Genomic DNA, 22,071 nt, shown 5'->3' on the forward strand with positions numbered 1-22,071 from the left:
TACAAGATAATATTATCTACTCTGACACATATAATTCCAAATAATAAATATAATGTTCTAACATATATGAACAAAGCAAAAAGATTAATTCTAACATAACATGAATTTAAAATGGAAATAGTTGAGCATAACTATTCTAGACCTAGTGAAGTAATCAGATGCTTGCATCTACTTTATGAAAGAGTTTGGTTTTATGGGAGATAAGAAAATCAGAAGCTATTATGTATACAAAGTACAGGAGAATGAAAAAAGCAGAGGTGTGATGTGATTTTTCCAAAATGTGAATAATTCTTGATAAAGATCCAAACAAAACAAAGCACAATTTTACTTTTCACAGAATGTTACTGTTCCTAATGGTTGCATTTTTGAAAAATTCATTGTGTATTTAAAACTGTGTCTTTATATGTAGGGGTACCTGTGGGGCTCAATTGGTTAAGAGTCTGACTCTTCATATCAACTCAGGTCTCAATGTCAAGGTTGTGAGGTCAAGTCCTGTGTGGAGCCTTCTTAAAAACAAAACAAAACAAAACTGTATGTTTATATGTAAAGTAGAACTAGATTCCTAGCTTTAGATAATTATAAAGGTTTTCATTATATTATATTCATACTTACAAGGTTTTCGTCTACATGAATCTCCAGTGGGGTAATTCAAAGATGTGTAGACTGTGGCACAATTCATATGTGCCCGTCTCCTGCATAACAGAAAATGCACTGTCCCTGGCCTAAACCCACTAGGAGCCCAACGTACCCAATAGTCATTGTAACAACCAGAAATACCCCCACAAATTTCTAAAATGCCTCCTACTGGGTAGCAGTTGAGATTCACTGCCCAAGATAAGGTATCTCTCATACCATCCAGTACTTTCAACATTGACATCAACATTCACCAACCTATTGATTGCCAATAGAGTTTTTCAGGTAGCTTCGTGCTAGGAAAGGGACATCTTAGACCATTAACTTTTGTATTCTAGACTCCAGAAATATATTCCACATACTAGAGGGTAATAAATTACCATTTTGATTAATCCCAGTTCTGAGTGTGTTTAGTTTTGAATAGGCTCTGAGATCCTGGTCAACTGGAAAGTGACAAAATTGAGAATTGTCTACCCAAAAATAACTTTTAGTTTTGTGATAACTATGCCCAGTTTTTATTCCCTGAACAGGGCTTACATTTACAATTAGCTAATCTCCTTTGAAATTTTAGACGTGTCTTTTTAAAAATCCACAAGTGGGCATTTAGACGGCTGCATTAAGTGTCTGCCTTTGGTTCATGTCATGATCCCAGGGTTCTGGGATCGAGTTCTGCGTTGGGCTCCCTGCTCGGCAGGGGAGTCCTCTTTTCCCTCTCCCTCTACCCCTCCTTTTTGCCCTTCCCCCTACTAATGCTTTTTTCTCTTTCTTACTTTCTCTCCTAAATAAATAAAATCTTAAAAAAAAAATAAAAATTCACAAATGAGTATTTTTCAAGGTTAGTACAAATGCTATTTGGTATTTTACCTGAAGGAAGCCAGTCACACAATCTGGCATTGTTTGATTTTAATTATTCCCATGAGTAGAAAGAAAATGTACCATGTTCGGTTGTCCAGGGGAAAGAAAACTCAGGAACCTTGACATAACTATTTAAAATACTTAAAAAAAATACTTTTAAAAATCAAATTTGTATATCTTTTCTTTTATACTTTTCAAGTATCTTGCTTATAAAAAGGTCTTCCCCATTCTAAGCTTATAAACACATTCATCTATGTGTTCTACTAGATCTTTTATGATATTGTTTTTTTATATAGTATAACAATTTTTAATTAATAGCTTATAAAACATAACATACATTAAAAAGTGCAAAATCGTAAGTGTGCAACTTAATGAGTTTTCACCAAATATACATTCCCATGTATCTAACATCTGGATCAAGAAACAAAAATATAATCAGCATCTCAAAGCCCCTTTTATATCCTCTTCCCATCATTACCACCTTCCAAAGGTAATTTTTTCACTATCTTGACTTCTAATATCATGCATTAGTTTTTCCTATTTTTGAATTTTTAGTAGATGGCATCATCTGGTATGTACCCTTTTGGATTATTTAGCACAAGATGATGTCTGCAAGATTCATCCATGCTGTGTGTAATTGTATTTGTATATTCTCACTGTTGTGTAGTATTTCATTTATTAACTCATTCCACTGCCAATTGGTATTTGAGTTATTTCCATTTGGGGACCAAGATAAATAGTGCTGTTACAGTCTTTGGACACATATATACCCCATATATACCCCCTCCTTTATTTTTTTTTATTTTTTCTTTTTGGCTAGGCTTATCTCTAGGAGTGGTATTGCTAAGTTGAGCTTTTGTAGTATTTTCAAATGGTTTTCCAAAATGATTGTATCATTCCAGCGGCCAGAGATCAATCCCCGCATCGGCTCCCTGCTCAGTGGAAAGCCTGCTTCCACTTTTCCCACTCCCCCCGCTTGTATTTCCTCTCACTGTGTCTCCGTCAAATAAATAAAAATCCTAAAAAAAAAAAATAATAAAGTGTTCAAAATGATTGTATCAATTTATACTTTTCCCAGCAATGTGTTTATATCCTCATCAACTTTACATAGTCTTTCTCTTTTCATTTTAAGCATTCTGAGGGGTGTGAATTGGTTTCCCACTGTGGTTTTAATTCACATTTCTCTGATGGCTAGTGATGTTGGGCTGTTTTTCATATGTTAATTGGGCATGTAAGTATGTGCTTTTGTGAAGTACCTGTTCCCCTCTTTTGCCCATTTTCTACTGGATTGTTTTTTCTTTTTCTTATGGATTTGCAGACATTCTGTATGTATTCTGGATAAGAATCCTATACATCCAAGTATCTTCTCTACTCTGTGGCTTGTCTTTTCACTCTCCGTGCTATCTTTTGATAAAAGAAATTCTTAATTTTAATATGGTTCAATTTATCAATTTTTTCTCTTATTGTTGGTGCCTTCTGTATCCTGGTGAAACACCAATTATTTTTATTTATTTAAAAAATTTTAAGCAGATTTAATGAAATTTAGTTAACATAATAAATGGCACATATTTAAAGTGTATGATGTGGTTAAACTTTTAGAGTGATGGATAATGTACGTTATTTTGATTGTGATGGCAGTTTCGTGATTGAATATCTATGTCACAACATCAATTTTAATGCTTCAATAATATTTCATGCTATGAAAGTGTTCTAATTTGTTTCTCATTCCTCTAATATTGGGCAATAAAATTGTTTTCCTCTTTTCCCTGATCACAAACAAAATAATGGCTGTTAAATGTCACAGAGATGAAAGAGCCTATATGAACAGGAAATAATGGATACGGTTTGTGGAAGATGAGATATGCTGGGTTGCTTAGCAATGCTTTTATGTGAGGGAAGAAGAGCAAGAGTGTTGCATGGAACTCTGAGGAATGCTCAGGCTGTGCTGTGCCTCAGTAATGAGCTGTCATGTGTTGTGATGAACAGTTCTGAAGTGATAAAGTATGCGAGCAGCATAGCAAGAAGTGTTGGCCCAGGGTGGTGACAGCTGCCTACTTTAGGAGAAACTGACTGAAGCTAGGAAGAAAAGACCTTTCTCCCTGCTTAAAAATGCTTTTAATCACAAGAGCATTTGCTCATTTTTTTTGAAATCGGGAAATGTGTGCATCAAGTGAAAAATCATGCCCCAGACCCATTTCCAATCCCTATCAACAACCCCTGGGAGTAGTTTAGTATGTAACCTTTTAGACATTTTCTGTGCATCATATTAAAGACATAAAAAGATATAAATATATACATATAAACTTTTTTTTTTTTTTTTAAACAGAACTGCTAATAAAAATAATGCTTGGCCACTTATTCTATTCACTTACTATCTGTGGTTCCCTTTCCATATCAGGGTGCTACAGGTGTGCCTGCTCCCCTCCTCCAAACATAGCTCAAGATGCAGCTGATACGCCCCAGTCTTAGTGCCAACACCTGGAGCTCTGGTTGAGGCAACAGGGCAGAGTGGGCAGCAGAAAGTCCACTTGTCTGGCAAGTGGGTGGCTGGGTACTGACAAGATCCTTCTCTATAGCAGGCTTTGCCCCTGTTCCCACACAACAGCGCTTCTAGGATGAATGCTGATTTCAGACCCCTCAGGCGCCTTCCCCCTCCATCCCATGGCCTCTCCTCTAGTCCAAAAGTAGCAAACTCAGAATCCTATAGAAGCCCAGCAAGTCAAGTAAATGGGTGAAGCAGGTTCAACAGAAGAGTGTTAGAACTGTCAGAAGCGGAGGCCCGTTTGAATGGCAGCCACGACTCAACACCACCACTCACACACGTCCCCTTGTAAGGGAGGAATATTGCCAGATCTCTAAATTTTCCTTGAAGAAGTCATGAGAAGCCTGGAAAAGTCTGGAGAAGCTAGAAATCCAAATTTTATGAGAAATCTTCTGATTTTCAATGTCAGCTAGCCAAATCTTTTGGGATGTACTTAGGTCTTCACCTTTTCTTTTCAAAATAAACTTTTATTTTTTAGAATAGTTTTAGATTTACAGAAAAATGGCAAAGATAGAGAGCTCTTGTCTACCCTCATACCCACATTCCCCTAATACTAGTACAGTAAATTGTTACAATTAAGGAGCCAATATTGATACATTAGTATTAATTTATTCAGATTTCTTTAATTTTATCTGATATCCTTTTTCTGTTCCAGGATCCCATCTGGGATTCCACATTACATTTAGTTTTCATGTGTCCTTAGTCTCCTTTTGACTGGAGTAATTTCACAGATTTTCCTTGTTTTTGATGACCTTGACAGTTTCAAGGATTATCGTTCAGGTATTTTTCAAAATATCCTTGGTTTTTCTGATATTTTTCTCACTATTAAACAGAAGTTATGGGTTTTCAGGAGAAGGCCACAGAGATAAAGTGCCATTCTCAAAACATACCAAGGGTACACATATTATCAGTATGACCTATCCTAGTTGATGTTGACCTTGACCACCTAGATGAGATAATGGGAGGTCTCTCAACTGTAAATTCTACCCACTGAGCCAGCCAATAAATGGTAGAATTTTCATACTGAATGAGGTTGATTTGTAATACCACCTGGCACATTATTTCCAAATTTTTATCATTTGCAAATAAATATTCTTACCTTTAATACAGAAACTGGAAACATGACCGCATTCTAAATGAAAAAGCCACTTTGCTCCTTAACAACAGAGAAACAAGCCTGAATTAGGTCTTCGGTAGCCCTTCCCTCCCAAAAAAGATGCGCCCTCTTACTCTTGGAAATAGCTGACTGGCATATACCGTATGTTCTTTCCTTCCCTTTAAAATCCAAAGAGTTCAAGATTTTTAAAAATAGTATGGTTTTCTAACTATAATTGATCTAACTTTTTGTAAGTGTCCACTGCTAAGGAGAAGTGAATAGAGGGGACCTTACCCAGAGGAAGTTGAATGAGGAGAGAATTTAGCCCCTCTTTTTCTCTATCCCAAAGTGCATTTTAGGAGTTATTTCTTACTTAGTATTTGATTGTAACAGCCTGTAGAGGGCGTCCTTGCACCAAGAGCCATAGGGGTTTGAGCATGGCTAAGAGAAAAAAGTTTCAATAAAGACCACACTTTAGGGAATCAAAGTAAATGTCTATTGTGTTTTGAAATTATCTTTAATTGGGAGACAATTGGCATTGAAATGTTGAAGGGCTCTAAAGGTTGCCTAATGTATGTGAATACACTATATAAAGAATAGTTACTGAGATGAATTCAAAATTAATAAAATGTTTGAAAAGAGGTAAATATATTTATTTTAAAGAAAGAATCTTTGTGAGGCTTGGGACCTAATTATGATTTACTTATCAGTACGAAGTGTAGTGACTAAAAGAATGGACTCTTAAATCAGGGTGCTTGGATTTGAACCCTGATTCTGCCCCCGTGCCAGCTGGGTAACACAAGCAACTTGCTGGGCTTTTGGGAACCGTGCTTCCCAACAGTAAAATGGAAATAATAACAGTACCTATTTAAAAGAGTTGAGGATTAAGAAAGCACTTTAATTTTTATTTTATTTAATTTATTTGACACAGAGAGAGAGATCACAAGTAGGCGGGGTGGGGGGGGGAGCAGGCTCCCCCTGAGCAGAGAGACCTATGCAGGCTCAATCCCAGGACCCTAAGATCATGATCTGAGCCGAAGGCAGAGGCTTAACCCACTGAGCTACCCAGGTGCCCCAAGAAAGCACTTTAAAGTACTTACAAAGTTTGATGCTGTAAGTTCAAATCAGTCATAATTAGACACCTTGTCTAATTACTTGTAAAGATCAACAGTTGTAAAGTTGAAAATACTTCATAATTGGAAATATTCTGTTCTTTTTAGTAACTGCTCATGACCTAACAGGTATTTAACTTAATGCATGCACAAATTCGGCTTTTCTTCTGTTTTTTTGTTTTTTTTTTTGTTTGTTTTTTTTTTTTTTTTTTTCTGTTTGTTTTCCCCTCTTGAGGTGTCCACCACTCTACAAAAGACTGAGTGAAACACCACACTCTGGACACTTGATCCTTGGACATTTGTTGCAGCATCTGGGTGCTAAAGAACAAAGAGAAGTAAACAATCTTTTTCTGAGTCTGAAATCTTTCTAAGTATTGCTTTTGTTTTTGTTTTTTTACCTTTTGCTTCCATTTTCTTTGCATAGCCAAGGGATTAAGCAGGGGGCAAGTTAAGTCCCTTTTGCTGAGGTCGGGTGGCCCTGTTAGTCTACAGCCCACTGCCAGCCAACTACTCTTCCCATAGACAAGGCCAGAACCTTGGTCCTGCCCCCAAACGCCTGTGATTTCAGTTCCACCGCGTGTGCCTCCAAGTTTCTCGAAACCTCAGCAAATATTAAAGGGTCCTACCCCCCCACCCCTTCCCCCCCGACAGCGTCAGATACTCCTGTCATCCAGCGTCCAGGGGAACCCTTCCTGGCGCCGCCGGGTGAGCAGCGAGAAGAGCCTCCTCGAGCTGTGAAAGCACCCTCTTCGCTGTCTGTGCGGAATGGAAGCCCTGCGCGCCGAGCCAAGCCCAGCGCCTGACATCAAGGGTACCCCAGGACCGCAGGTCGGGTTTTACACGGATGGGAATGCGCCAAGTATCAGCGCTGAGCTGCTCAGAGAGAAACGAGAGGCGCGGAAAGGGAGAAGTGAAGGAATACGCGCCTTGCCTCGGCACCGGCATGGGGATGTTAGTCGTTGTCGTCGTCGTCATCAGCATTATCATCACTGTCCTCAGCGCTCATTCACGCCAGGCGTGTCAGTTCTCCGGGTTCCCCCCAGGCCACGCCTCGCTAAGTGGGCGGCAGAGGCGAGGGACGTCCTAGGGGCCCCTCCCCTCGCCGGGCTTAGCAATCGCCTACACCACGCGCCCCCTCCGCGCGCGCTCGCACCCGCGCCCCGCGGCGTGGACGCGGCCTCCGAGGGTCTCGCGCCGCCAGCGCGCGCGCGCCCCCCCTCCACCCAGCGCCCCCCAGCGGCGGCCGACTGAGCCGCGTCACTCCTCGCTCGCACCTCGCTCGCGCCCTCCCTTCCCGCTCTTCCCTCTCCGGCTGTATTTAACCCCGGGGCTGTTGGCGTCGGCGTGCGTGCTGGCATCTCCTGCTTTGCCAGTCCTGCGTCTCCGCCGTCCCCGCTCTCTCCCGCGCCCCCTTCGCCTCCCCGCCGGCGCCTGCTCTCCCCTCCCACCTCCCCTGCAGGCTCTCGCGGGCTCTCTCGCACCGGAGCCAGGGGGCTGCACGCCCGGCCGTCTAAGCGGGCGCAGCTTCGGCTGAGGGAGGACTTCGCGGCCGCAGGCTGGGTAGGTGAGGCAAAGGAGGTCGAGCGGCGAGAGCCACCGGGAGGGAGGTCCGGAGGAGCATGGCCCCGAGAAGCGCCTTCCCCGCCGCCGCGCTCCGGCTGTGGAGCATCCTCCCGTGCCTGCTGGTGCTGCGGGCGGAGGTCGGGCAGCCGCGGGAGGAGAGCCTGTACCTGTGGATCGATGCTCGCCAGGCGAGAGTACTCATAGGTAAGGCTCCCGCGCCCGCTGCCTTCCCTACCTGCGTCTCCGCTCTCTCCAGCGCTTCTGTGAAAGGGGAGATGCATGCATTTAAGTGTGTTTTTAAAACTTAATTTCCAAGGAAGGTTGCTCCCTTCCACCTTTTAGTCAGCTCTTTTCCACCTGAAAGCGTATGAACTTCTGTCTCCAGAGACCTCAGCTGATGTAGTTGTTCTGATCATGCTGTTGCTAGTTTCTACAACCCTGTGTTTTGGGGTGGACCCCGCGTTTAGAGGCACCCGGTGACTGTATGTCCGCTCCGTTTCCTGAAACCATGTGTCTGTTGGCACAGTTCTTATCACATAGCGAGGAAAATTAGTGGGCACCTAGACAGGTGCTTTGTGTATAGACGTGGCCCATACCAACTCTTTAGTGTTCTTTTTGCGTGCGTTTTCTGGTTTGGATTCTTTTAAGTCTGCCCAGTTTGATGGTTTTGTTTTGTTTTGCTTTGTTTTGTTTTAAACCAGGATTTGAAGAAGATATCTTGATTGTTTCCGAAGGGAAAATGGCCCCTTTTACACATGATTTCAGAAAAGCACAACAGAGAATGCCAGCTATTCCTGTCAATATCCATTCCATGAATTTTACTTGGCAAGCTGCGGGGCAGGTAAGTACTGATAACCAGGAAGGGTGCACAAAATTACCTTTTAATATCTCCACTGCCTGATGGAAGGTAGAAATAATACTCTGTAGTGTGTAGACTGATACATTTTTACAACCATTAAGAGTGATTTCTCATGTGATCTACAAAGCAAATAAAGAATTAACTCCCGCTTATTTAAACATGTCACATAAATGGGGCACCTGGGTGGCTCAGTGGGTTAAAGCCTCTGCCTTCGGCTCGGGTCATGATCCCAGGGTCTTGGGATCGAGCCCCGAATCGGGCTCTCTGCTCAGCAGGGAGCCTGCTTCCTCCTCTCTCTCTGCCTGCTTCTCTCCCTACCTGTGATCTCTCTGTCAAATAAATAAATTAAATCTTAAAAAAAAAAACATGTCACATAAAGATTCCCAAAGGAAAAAAGTAAGCAGTGTTCCTAAGCTTGCTATTTTGATATGACTCCATGTCTTCAGTCTGCTAGACACAAATACCAACGTCACTTCTTTCTATGATTATTGACATTAAAATTTAACATAATATCTATGCTAGAATAAAATATGTAAAACATATGGAAAAAACACATAATATCTAAAAGACTCTTTGCTGTAGTATATGCCAATCACTTTTGACATTATTTGTACTTTACGACAAATTTTAAACTCTGTGAATATTTTTGACATTGTGATTTGAAAAAAAATTTTGAATGCTATTCACTGGAACAGTGTAAATGCTACATATTTCTGGTTGAAGTTCACAGCCTCAAAAGTGTCTGTAAGAACATTTGTAAAATATTGCAGGCTATTGATTTTTTAAGTACGATTTAAAATACTTTCGTATGCAAAAAGAAAACTGCAATATATTTTTATGAAGAAATATTTCTTTTATTTCTTAATACATTACCATCCTTTGTATGTTACCTTTTGTACAGTCCCAGTAATGCATAAATGACCTCTAATTTTGGAAAGAAAAGAAGGATAAATATGATGTGAATTTAATTTCTTTTGTGCAGTTGGAGAATTACTCTAGGGGACAAATAGTAAGTAATAACTTCTTTTGCTCATGAGTTGGTAAAATGTGTCCACTATGGAAATCATTGTAATTATAATTAAATTCACATTTTGGGGGCTTTTTTTATTCTAAATTTACTTAAATGGCTATTTTCATGAAGAATGTGATCCAGAAAACACTTTATAAAAAGTAATTATTTTGAATTGAGAAGCCACTTTGGGTCCCTCTAAATATCTGTTATATTTTGGGTGTGACCATGACCATTTTAAATGTGTTTTTCCCCTCAGGTCTGTTCTCTCTCTCTCTTTTTTTCCCCCCAAAATAAACCAAATCTTAGATGAAGCTTCTAGCATCAAAACTCTTTTTCCCCCCCAAAATAAACCAAATAAACCAAACATTTCCATGTTGTAAAAAAAGAAATAGATGTTTTGGATCCACTGAGGTTCATAACAGAAAAGTCATTTATTCTAATACCCCCATTTGGTAGATAAGTTCATTGAGGCTTCTATTGCTCTAACGATTATTCCTTTTCTTCCAATAATTGTCTCTTCATACTTTATGGGCAATTGATTTTGGAATAGTGCGAAATCGGTAATAAAACATGAATGACCTTTTGCCATCTCCTTTCTTTTCACCTGAATCTATCTGTGTTTAATCACTTGGCAGATGAAATCAATATTAATTCTATAGTTTTGAAAAGTATATTTTCTTTACCTACACTTTTATGAATTTATGAGAACCATTAGATGATAGCTTAACTTACACCCTTTCCTGACTGAAAAGTTTTGGTAACTGTAGGAGAAACAGAAAATGTCAACAGTTCTTATTTATTTATTTCTCATATGCATTTGTCTTTTGGTGAATGGAATTTGAAGCAAAGCCTTAAATACCATGTCATCTACCCTGTCGCTTTATAGCATTGTACGTGTTTGCAAGCACTGAAATATTGTTGAGTATGAAATTGATCTCAGGAATGTCCCTTGTAACAGATTAGAGAAGATATTGGAACTGGCTTGGAGATGAAGCTTCTAGCATCTTTTTCTCTCTTGTTTAGGTATTGATTGCCTCTGTGGATTATCTCAATACACAGGGCAATGTTAACTCCTCAGTTATCTTGCTTTTTACGTTCAGTCTGCTCTGGTTAGGTTACCACAGGTTACTAACATGAACTCTGGGGTCTGTTTTAATTAGCTGGGAGGGTAAGTGAGGCGGGCAGGATCTACACGATATTGCCAAATATTGGGACATTTAAAAGTATTATTTAAATTTTATTTATTTTACCCAATAAAGTTATGTAAATCCAGCAGCATAATGTTTGAAATGCATGGAAATTTTGAAGACGAGAAAAATAATCACTTCAATGCCAATTAAGTATTTTGAAAGGCATCTCTGGCTAAAGCCAAACCACATCAAAACAACTACATGGAAAATGAAAAGTTCATTCCATTATCTAGTTATTTCATCCAAATAATATCAAACATTTAGGATTTCAACACAAGCAAAAACACACAACTGATTAACAAAATCTTAAACTTAATATAAAAGTGTTTTGGCAGCACGTGGAGAAAGTTAAACTGACATTAAGTTTGAAGACCTAGAGGCGGTAGGTGTTATCTCTTTCCAATAAATTATTAGTATAAAGTATTCGTGGGGCCATTTGAAAGAACTTTTATGTTCTACTTCAAACAAATGCAAATAAAAATTACAGTGCAATTCATTTCCCCACATCAAGTTGGTCAGTGTTTTAAGAGTGTTTTGAGTGTTTTGAGTCTATATGTTATTGAGAATGGGGCCTGCTTATTATATGTGGCTGATGCCCCCGTTAGGCTTTTTGCAAGGCTATTTGATTCTGATAGCAAAAAGCTTGCTAGACATCTTTTGACTGGAAAATTTTTCTTCCAGAGATTCATCCTAAGGAAATCATTATGGATATTAATAAAAATCTTATGTGTAAGACTCTTCCTCATATTGTGCTATTTATAAAAGTAAAAATAGGTAGAATTTAGAAGTCCAGTGACAGTGGCAGGAGAATACAATGAAGCATTAAGAAGAGTATTCCAGACATTTAAAAAAAAAAAAAACAAAGAATATTCTAGACATCTACTCAATACCATAGAAACATATTCATGACAGATTAGGTTAACAGCCTATCACAGTATCTTCTGCTTGATTCCATTACAAAATACAAAGGTAAACATAGGAATAAACAGCTGATGTGTTAGAGGTTTTTAAATGATAGGGAACTAGGAAGGGTTATGAACACATTAATGTTCCTTACATATTGGTAAATATTGCACTTGATACCCTGTATCTTCAGCCTGTAACCTCTGATTCTCCAAGTTGTCAATATTAGTTACATCTGTGTATATTACATTTTTATTTTTTCCACAATGAGTAGTGTGTATTGATTTATAATTTCAAAAACTATTTTACATTAAATATGTGCAAAAAGCTATACTTTAGAGTTTAAACTTGCATGACGTTCCACATTAAAAATAGTTTACTTGTATTTATTATCTGATATCATTTTTATACCATACATGACTCAACCAAATGGTAAAACAATGATCATGACTGGATCATAACTATGGAGCCCAAATAATTCACTAATGCTTATCTGATTCTCACCAGTTTCTTTCAAGATCCCTATAAATCTGCCTAGGAAGGCTTTCCTATCTGAAACTAGATGACCTGACCTCTTTCACTGAAATCCTTATTTTCCATGGAAAACCCTGTCTCTACTTTATCTCCCATTTAAAATACTCATTTTCTGACATGCCTTTAGATCAGAGAAGAATTTCTATTAAAGAGGTTTAGGCTTAAAAGATTTTTAGTAATTAAGGGAAAATACTCTTTATTGCTGTATATAACTTTTAATAGTTGATATTTTTCAATGAGGCATTCCTTATTCTAATTTTTCTCTAAACTTGGGACAGATAGGGTCCATGAGTGACCATTTTGGTTTTCTAAATGATGCACTAATTAAACATTTTATTTGGAAAATAACCCTTTCTAAAACTAATGACTTTCAAATAAAACTTTAATGAGAAGTTTTGTTAGACAAATCTGAATTCTAATATTAGGACACCGCTGCTGATTTCCATATGAACCAATTTGGTTCAAGGCCCAAAATTTTTGTTCCTATAGATCATATGTATATATGTTTATTTAAAAGATCATTTAGACTTGATTTTAGCAACTGTAATATATTCTATCACCTGCATATAGATGCTAAGATACTATGAATCTAGTACCCAGTTAATTGGGCATCTTTTTATGTTGGCTTTTTTTTTTTTTTTTAAGCCATGGTGATGGATTTCTGCTGAGCCATTTGTACCAGTTTTCCAACCTCCTTGTGACCAAATGCCTGGATTTCTGAGATGGTTGGCAAGGGTTGGGGTGAAGTTGGGGGTGTATGGAATAGAAATTCTCTGGGTGAAGATAGCCAGCCAGTATTAACTTCCAGCCTACCACATGGGTTACCAAGCAAGCTCTAACCACCTGTAACAACAGGTCCAAATCTTAAAGTAAGCTTTAAGATTAACATGTTATCATGTATGATGGTCACAAGTCTTACAACCACTAGAAGTCAGTGATAGAGCCTCATTTTTCTCAATTGCAGGATGTTTAAAAACAAAACTGTAAAGTGTTATTGTGGATACAGGAAGGGAAGAGGAGAATTTTGTCTGCTGTCCTGGGAAGTAGGGGGTCACATGTATATCTTAGAAGAATTGATTATTGAGTTAAGCTGTAGAAATGTGTTATGTATCACCATAGAAAACAAAATACTGCAAATGCTGAAGATAAAGCACAGTGAGTGCAATATTTATCAATATATAAGGAGTAGAAATGTGTTCATAACCCTTCGTAGCTCCCTATCAATTAAAAAACTTCTCAAATTATTTCAAACTGCCAGAAGCAAGAACAATAATAACACAAGATCAAGTATAAGGAAAACTCAAGAACTTTACCTGGATAGTGGTGTCTTTGTGAATGATTCCAACCGGCAGCATCCAAATTTAGCTTTAAACAGAGGAAGGTACTGTTGGCAAAAGAAAAGTCAAAAACAAATCATTTTCCTGAGAATTAACTCATATTTTTGCGATTTTTTTAAAAAAAAAGTGGAATCCTTCTCCTGACATCTTTCCGTAATGTGAACTAGATAATCTAATTCTGTCATTTAAATGCCCTTGAAGCTCTAGATAGCTTGTTTTTGCAATATAGTGTTTGATACAGTGTCACACTGGTCCCATTAAACTAGCCATAGTTTGTGGTCTCAAATTTCCCATTGGACTGGTTGAGGAAGGGAGACTTGTATGAACATGTTTCTTTCCTTTTCTCCCCTTGACAAAAATGAAAGAAAGGCAACAGAGAAGTGAATTTTAACTCAAACACTTCCTCTCCCTCTTCAAAGGACTGCCAAATACCTTAACTATCCTCTTCTAATTCCTTAAGTTATGGTAACACTGATTATTAGTATAAATTCCCTTAATATGTACTGTCCACATTTTTTTCCCTAATGGAGTTATGATCGTTTTGGTAGTTACAATCCAAGTGGTTGGATACTTTCCTGCTCCTGGGGTTTGCCATCATACCTTTGTGGTGGTGTTTTTTGTCACCCAGTGGAGGAAATGCCTCAGTTTTTGACCCCGGTCCATGGTTTCAAAGTGGGAATGTGAATATGTTTACATACTGTGAGCATGATTTTTTTCAGAAGGTACTCATATCAAAAACACAGCTTTAAACTTTTAATGTTTAGATTCTGCTAGGCTGTGGTATTTTGCATTGTGGTGTTGTGGACATGCCACTAGGGATCAAAGAGTAATTCTGCAGAGAGCCCATTTCATTTAGCAAAGCAGGCATGTGCCAGCCATCTGTTGTATGTGCTGATAGAAAACAGCAGTAAGTTTCTCAAACTTTTGCCAGAAAAAAAAAAAAAGCCTTTATTGCTTAGAGGAGATGAGTTACAAGGTACCTTGTAAGCCACATCTGGTTCTATAGCGATTTACATGGCACAAATGTAAACTCTGCTAGGTCTTCCTTACACGGTGGTATAAAGGCATATAAACAAGAACTTCATCACTATCCTCTGCATTTATTCTAGACTTTAGAATCCTTGCAGAAACAAAAATCTTTTAAATTGTCGTGGTGAAGTGGAAAGGAATGATATTCAGTAAAGCATTTTGCTTTGGATTAAACTCATTTCCCTTCAATGTCCCTGATGTGTTGTGAGAGGAAAAGTTTGGGGATTAAGAGTTTAGTGAAAATGTTCTTCATCCTGTAGCTGGATCTCTGGAGGAGACATTGGCAATTCAGGACTTCTTTTGCTGCAATAAGTTAACCAATTTGTCCCATTTGCCAGCCTGGGAGTAACTTGGTTCCGTTGCTGTGAACCCTTCCTGCAGTGTTTCTCTGCCTCAAGCTCTTGGTCAATCAACAATCATAGACACTGACATGCAAAGAAGAATACATGATCCCAGCCCTCAGGAAGCTGATAGTCTAGGAAGCAAATACCTATCATGCTCATCCAAATGAGGTTAGAAAGTATAGGATTGGTTGAGAACACAAAGAAGGCCACTCTTTTCCCTGCCTGGAGGAAAGAAGGGCAGGAGCTCTTCACTGAGCTTACGGAGCAGGCGATGTCTGAATTGATTCCTGAAGGATGAGGAAGCTTTCATCAGACCAACAGGAAAGGCAAAACACCTTCCAAGTGGAGAGTTCAGGATGTTCAAGTGCATGGAGCACTTAAAGGAGAAGGCATGTTCTAGGTGATCATGAGGGGTCTCGGATCCCCCCTGAGAGGTAATGGAAATTCAGTGAAGGGGACATCAAGGTCAAATAATGGAGAATGATTATGGGGGAGGAGAAGAAGGTAAAAACAATTCAGGGAGATTTCTTTCTTCTCTGTTGTGAAAACAATAGACAACATTTTGCGGGTTTGTCCCAGGGATATACTAAGTAAATCTTTGGTTTATGTGTTGGGTGGACAGTGGCTTTTCTACAATCATCAGTTAGCTCTTTTTTCTTATTAAACTTTTGGAAAATTTTGTGATGATTAGTCTCAGCTCCAGGTTAAATTATTTTTGGCAAATAAAGCACAGAACTATAAAAAAATGGCATTTTGCAAGTGCATAGAACTTTTTAGAAAATCAATTTAATTTTCTAATAGAACTAGAACTTTGAATTTAATGTAAAAAGAAGCTTTAAAAGGACAATAATATGTTGATTTGTGAAAGAATTGATTTAGCATCTGTATTCTACTCCCATACCTTTCTAAGTATCAAGAAAAGTATAATAACGGTATAGAAATTATATCTGGCAGGCGATGCTTCCATTTAAATGATGAGAAGTGGACACTGGACATAGATTTATTTAAAATAAGCCTGCTTCTTCAACTATTTGACTTTCTTTTAAAACTTATAGTTAAAACTCTAAAGTCTGTTGCCCTCAGCCTGCAAGAACGACAATCAGCCTGGTATGGTGTTAATGCTTCATCCGTTTATTTCGTCAACTTCCTTAGCTTATATGCGGCAGGGTGACCAATAAGGGGCCAAGCAATGGGGAGAGCCAATGAAAGTCCTGTTACTATGCTGATTAAATTTGAAACAGCCAATGACTATGTCCTCCTTTAGGCGGGCTTCACCAGAACGTTCGTTGTTTACGTGCATCGTATTTTGCTGGCAGTGAGCCAAGCGCCATCTTGTAATGGTGGGGACTTTCCCGGCGGGAGGTGGTCCCTGACAAAAGTCAGGGGCTCCCGGGTGGCTCAGTCTGTTAGGCATCCAACTCTTGATATCATCTCAGGTCATGATCTCAGGATCGCGGAATTGAGCCCTGTGTGTGGCTCCATGCTAAGTGGGAAGCCTGCTTGAGAGCCTCTCTCTGCCCTTGCTCTCCCCTCCAGCAAATGTGTGCATGTGCACACGCACACACACATACATGCACACACACACATACACACACACACACACGATGCACACACTTTCTCTCAAATAAACAAATAAAATAAATCTTTTTAAAAGTCATAGGACAATTTCTGCTCTTTTTTCTCAGACAAACATGTGGATTTTGTCTTCTTTTTGAGTTTTATAGATGAGTGTGATTAAAGAATCTTGAAAATTGTCAGCATCCTTTGCAATGCATTTACCTTTTCAGTCTCATAGAGCAGCTACATCTGTGTGAGCCTGAAATGGGACAGATTCAGGATTGACTTCTTAGCTGATAATATGAGGAAGGGCATGAACACAGTTCTTGCTCTGAGGCTCTCGGACAGAACACAACTCACATCCTGGGGAAGCAAAATATGATTAAGGACCAATTCTTTGCCCTTGAGAAAACTAGAAGCTAACCAGAGAGGCAGACATAGACAAACAGACCATCCTAATAATTGCTGGGAAGTGGTACTATAGCAACACTAGGACATTCCCAAGATATAGTGAGAGCACAGAGGAGAAGTAACTCCAGAGCTGAGTCTGACTATTGAGTTAGCCAAGAAAAAATATGGAAGAGTGGATGGGTTTTTAGGGAAAGGAAACAGGTTAAGGCAAGTATAGAGACCAGAAAGTCATTATCTGGGAGCCAATACTTTGGTGTGACTTGTGTGTATATGCAAGTAGGAAGTAAAGAGGTGGGCAGGGACTAAGTCCTAGAGGACTTTGTTCAGCATGGCAATGCATCTGGGATTTACTCTACAGACAATGTGGAGTCAGTTCATGAAAAAGTATTAAGCAGAGGACAGTAGCATCAGATTACGTATTTAGATCATTGTGTCATGGGATAGAAAATAACTTTGAGGGTGCTTGACTGCAAGGAGAGAAATCAAAGATAAAAGGATACAAGATCAGGGATGAAGGAAAAGGAAAATAGATTGGGGCAATATTTAGGAGATAAAAATCCAAAAATCTTGGTGCTAGGAATAAAGAGCATCACGTTTCCTCCACTATCTGCTTCATTAACTTGGCAGTAGCCCTGTTAGCCTTTACCCCCTAACCCCAAACTCATCCTTCCTGCCCCAGGGCCTTTGCACATGAAGTTGTCTCAGCCTAGAATTCACTGCTGCTAGATATCTGTGTGGCTTGCTCACTCATTTCCCCCATGTGCAATCAAATTTCACCTCCTCTAACATACTTTCCCCTGCCTCTCCTCTGTAAAACAAACACCACCACCCTCATTACTCTTGAGTCTACTTCTCTACTGTATATTTTTATGGTCCTTAGAATAATGATTGAACCTAATTATATTTGATTATAATTGTTCAACCCTCCCATTCAATGTAAGCTCATGAGAACAAAGACTTCGTCTTATTCACCATGTAAGTACTCCAGGTCCTACAACAGTTCCTGACACGTGATAAGCAGTTGATAACTATTAGTTGAATAAATTAATATATAAGGTAGATCCCATTATTATTCCCATTCAATAGATAAAACAACTGAGACAGAGAGGAGCAAGAGAAACATAGGTAGTAAGTGGCAGAGCTGGAATTCAAACCTGGACAGCTGGGATTCAGAGCCCTTGCTCTGATAAGTGCTAAACAGAGGTATGAACAGAATGGGAACACAGAAGGAGGCAACAGCTAACTTTGGCTGAGGAAGGAGGCGAAGACTTTGCCAGAGAAGATACAACAATTGAACTGGGACTTGAAGCTGTGTAATCAGCTGAGACAGAGGAGTCAGGTGTAGGGAGGAGGGCTATTCCAGACAGAGGCAAAGGAGCTGTGAAAGCACATTCTAGGAGAGGCTAATGGTGCCCTAGACAGGCGCTGAATGTATGCAACCGAAAATATTGGGGGCTGGGGCTGGGGACACCATGTGTGTGTTTGTGAGGAGAAGAGGCTGGATGTTTGGGAAGAGCCAGAGGGAGAAATAGTAGAACCGATGGAAAGGTCAGTTAACCCAGTTCTTTTATCTATAAGAGAAGCAGTTTGGATTACCTCTAAGTGCCTTCCAAATTCTAAAATATTATGATTCTATCTCTTAAGTAAAATATCTTCAATCCTTTAACATTAATGGTAATACCTTCATTCAAATTGTGGTAACTGTCTCTGTGTTTTTTTTTTTTTTTTTTAGAACAGATTTAGAAAGATTCTTCCTCCAAATTTATCTTATTTATTGTCAAATTTAAAGAGGTTCATCTCAGAATACTCTTTTATTTATTCAACATTGATGATAATTGTCAATACTTGTGTAACACATACTCTTGGCCCATCACTTTGCCAGTAGTCTCCCATCAGATGTTCACAGAAGGCATGAGTGAAGCACTAGTATGATCCCCAGTTTATAAAATGAGGAAACTAGGGCACAAGGAAGTCAAATTTTTTGCCCAAGACCATGCAGTATATATGGCTTTATACTTCAGAGACCTCTCTGTGACAAACTTCTAGAATGTCTTCTCACTCAGAAAACAACAATTCAAAGAACATTTATCAAAGCTTACTCTGTGTTAGGTTCTGAGAATACAAATTCTAATTGATCTAACCGCTTTCTAGGAATCTGCCAGCTGGTGGTAAAGACTGGCATAGAAGGCAATAATTGGGTTGAGTTCTCAGGGCCTACATGTATGGTTGGATGGGGTTTTTTGTTGTTGCATAAGGTAACCCAACCAAAGTGGCAAGTTCAACCTGCCCGAGCTGAAATCCAGCTCACTTCACTTGTCAAGTCTGATAGTGTGCCACAGAGCTACCTCTGTCCAGAGGGGACATTTCTACCTAATTTGCACAGAACCTTCATGTGGGCTAGGTGACCCTCATGAAATGCCCTAAGAGAAGTACTGTGGAAGCATAAAGCCAGAGGGTTTTGCCATTGATCAGGTAAATTTACAATTACTTACATTCCAAAGAAGGTATCACAGAAGAGGTAACATCTAACCTGGGTCATGAAAAGTGTTCAGTAGGCAGAGAGTGACCTCGGCAGGTGGGGCTGGACGAGGCGTCCTATGTATACTGAATGACCCAGAGGAAAGTACACAAGATTACAAATCAGTGTGTATTTGGAGAAGGATTATCAGTCCCCAAAGCTTGGGAAGATTATGATTTCTGTATGCCATAGTTGACTTGTCTTACAGAAAATAGGGAGCATAATAACGTAGATGGTAATGTCATGTCTGCATGAAAGCAGACTTTGGTGGAAAGATAATTTTGGTAGCAGAGGAATGGCAGATGCTGGGGTTCCTGGCTGAGGACTAGGACCCAATTAGGAAGTTATTTAAGACATTCCTAGGTGACAAGAGTGTGAAAGAAAGTGAGCAGTGAGGAGAGGGGGTAAGGAGCAGATTCCAGAGCTATCTGTCAGTATGACTGCAACGAAGGTGTTTTGGAAATGAGGGACTAGAGGATGACTCTTGGGATAGATGGACAGATGCTTGGATAGTTATGTCTTAACTGAGAAAGTAATTACAGGAGCAAGAGCAGAACTGTTTGAGGTACAAAAGCAGTGCAGCCCACTTGGAAATTCTTGAACACGAATTTTCTGCTGAACATCCAGATGGCAGAGTCTGGTATGAATTTGAAAACTTGAGTCTAGAACAAAGATATGAGATGTAGAATAGAAAGACTGATTTTGGAGATCTGGGGGACTTCTTCTGGACCTCCATTCCTTCCTTCCTTATTTTGACCTGAACTCAGTAAATAGCTGAGGACTTAGCTAATGCCAAAGCTCATGCTGGGTGCTAAACATATATATATATGATCTCCTCAAGGAGATCAAGCTTGGCCTCAGCCTAGTGTCACAACAGAGATGAACAAAACAACAACAGTGCAATATTAAACGTGTTATAATTATAGAATGAAAAAGGTGCATAACTCTGATGGGAGAGGTATGAATTAACCCACATAGGGTTCCTGGTGTTCTTCAGGGTATTGCCTGAAACCTATAAAACTAATATATGCACACTTGCTATATATGCTTACCTTCATGGCTTTCATGTACTTGAGATAGTTTGACCTCATGTATTCTGCCTCCTTCTTGCCACTATTATTACTATTGTTTTGGAAATGAACAGGACAAATGTCACTATACCACTAGGTGACAGAGAACATCATCCCTCCAGAATTAAGCATCTAGAACTACTCTTGAGGAAATGGTCCATGTGGGCTGAAGATAGTCCTGAATAAACCCATGCCATAGGGTTTGTTTGTATGTCTTGTTTACAAGGGCTGTTCAGTATTAGTCATGGGTGTATTCCCCAGGGGGGTGATTCACATCTGAAGTCAAGTCCACATAGATTATCTCCTACTTAAGGCAATACCCAGATGGATCCCCAATAAACTTGTAAAATTACTCTGATATCTACCTTTTGAGGACTCAGTGAAACTGTTTGATTCCTGTCACTTGTAACTTCAACCAATATTCCTGTTTCCAGTTGGAACTTGATTAAGACTTTGAAATTGTATTTATATTGCTGTCACTTACAGCAGTAGCCAGCAGGTGGCAATGTAAAAGTGATTTCTATGTGGAATTTTACCCCTCAACAGTTCTTAAGCCTGTGGGGGTGCTGTCTGTCTAACAGAGACCAATTTGTGGGATACTATGCTCTGACACAAGTCATTTCAATGGACCATTTATATATTGAGTTAGTTAGGAAAAAAACCTGTTTCAAATTCCATGTCACTGAAAGCATTAAGACTCAGCATAGATTTGAGAACTCATCCTAAATAACTTCAAATGTGAATGATTTCATTTTACATATATATTCTATTTCCTCCTTTTAAACAATTGCTCGATTTCAGGCTGGAGTCAAGCTTTGAATATCTCTCCATATTCATACAGTGTTTTCTTTGCCTTCGCTGGCTGTATCTTTAGGTGTCAGCAGAATAACAGTGTGAGAAGAGATCTCAGAGCTCCTCTACCCCATCAAGCCCAACTTTTTCTGAAGCATCCCTGAATCATGGTCTCTCAACCCCTAGTTGAACATGCTTGGTGGCATGGAACTTAATAGGGCAGATGTTCCTGAATACTTTTAATTGTTTTTATCAATGAAAGTTTTCTTCATAATGGTTTACAACCTACCTTCCCACTGTAACTTGAATATCCTGAAACTCTAAGTCTATGAGCTCCCATTTGGGGAGTTCTGCCTTGCATTTATACAAGTTTGTTGACTTGTCCTCTCCATTGGGAATGTAGGGTCTCTGGTTCATTTACCCCTGCTTCTTCCCTAGTGAAGATCAGCTATTTCAATGAGTTCTTAGAAGGAATCTGCACATTCCCTCCTAGAGGGAGATATCTTGACCCCTGCTGCTACAGTGTGGCTCAGGTGAGACCCACCTGTCAGTTCTAGATTCAGCCTTTCCATGTTCCCTGAGCTATAAAGACTCAAGGGGCCACAGAGGACTGTAATCTCCATAGGCCTCACATTCTCAGAGTAACTTGATGTCCTGTGCCAAAATAGGGAAACTACCCCCTTCTTCAATTTGACATTAAACATTGCCACCTGG

At 39.3% G+C, this 22,071-nt stretch overlaps 1 protein-coding gene across 1 annotated transcript in view; it reads left to right on the forward strand.

Moving 5' to 3' along the window:
• Positions 1 to 7,303: 7,303 nt before the first annotated feature.
• The window catches only part of WIF1 (WNT inhibitory factor 1), a 68,350-nt gene continuing 53,582 nt past the window's right edge, over positions 7,304 to 22,071 (forward strand). Inside the window, exons 1-2 of the mRNA XM_082738268.1 lie at positions 7,304 to 8,005; positions 8,503 to 8,642. Coding sequence (XP_082594394.1) covers positions 7,858 to 8,005; positions 8,503 to 8,642 — 288 coding nt within the window. The 5' untranslated portion in view covers positions 7,304 to 7,857. The remainder of the gene's footprint in view (positions 8,006 to 8,502; positions 8,643 to 22,071) is intronic.

Source organism: Mustela nivalis, assembly GCF_964662115.1.
Source record: "Mustela nivalis genome assembly, chromosome: 7".
In the NCBI taxonomy this organism is placed as follows: domain Eukaryota; kingdom Metazoa; phylum Chordata; class Mammalia; order Carnivora; family Mustelidae; genus Mustela; species Mustela nivalis.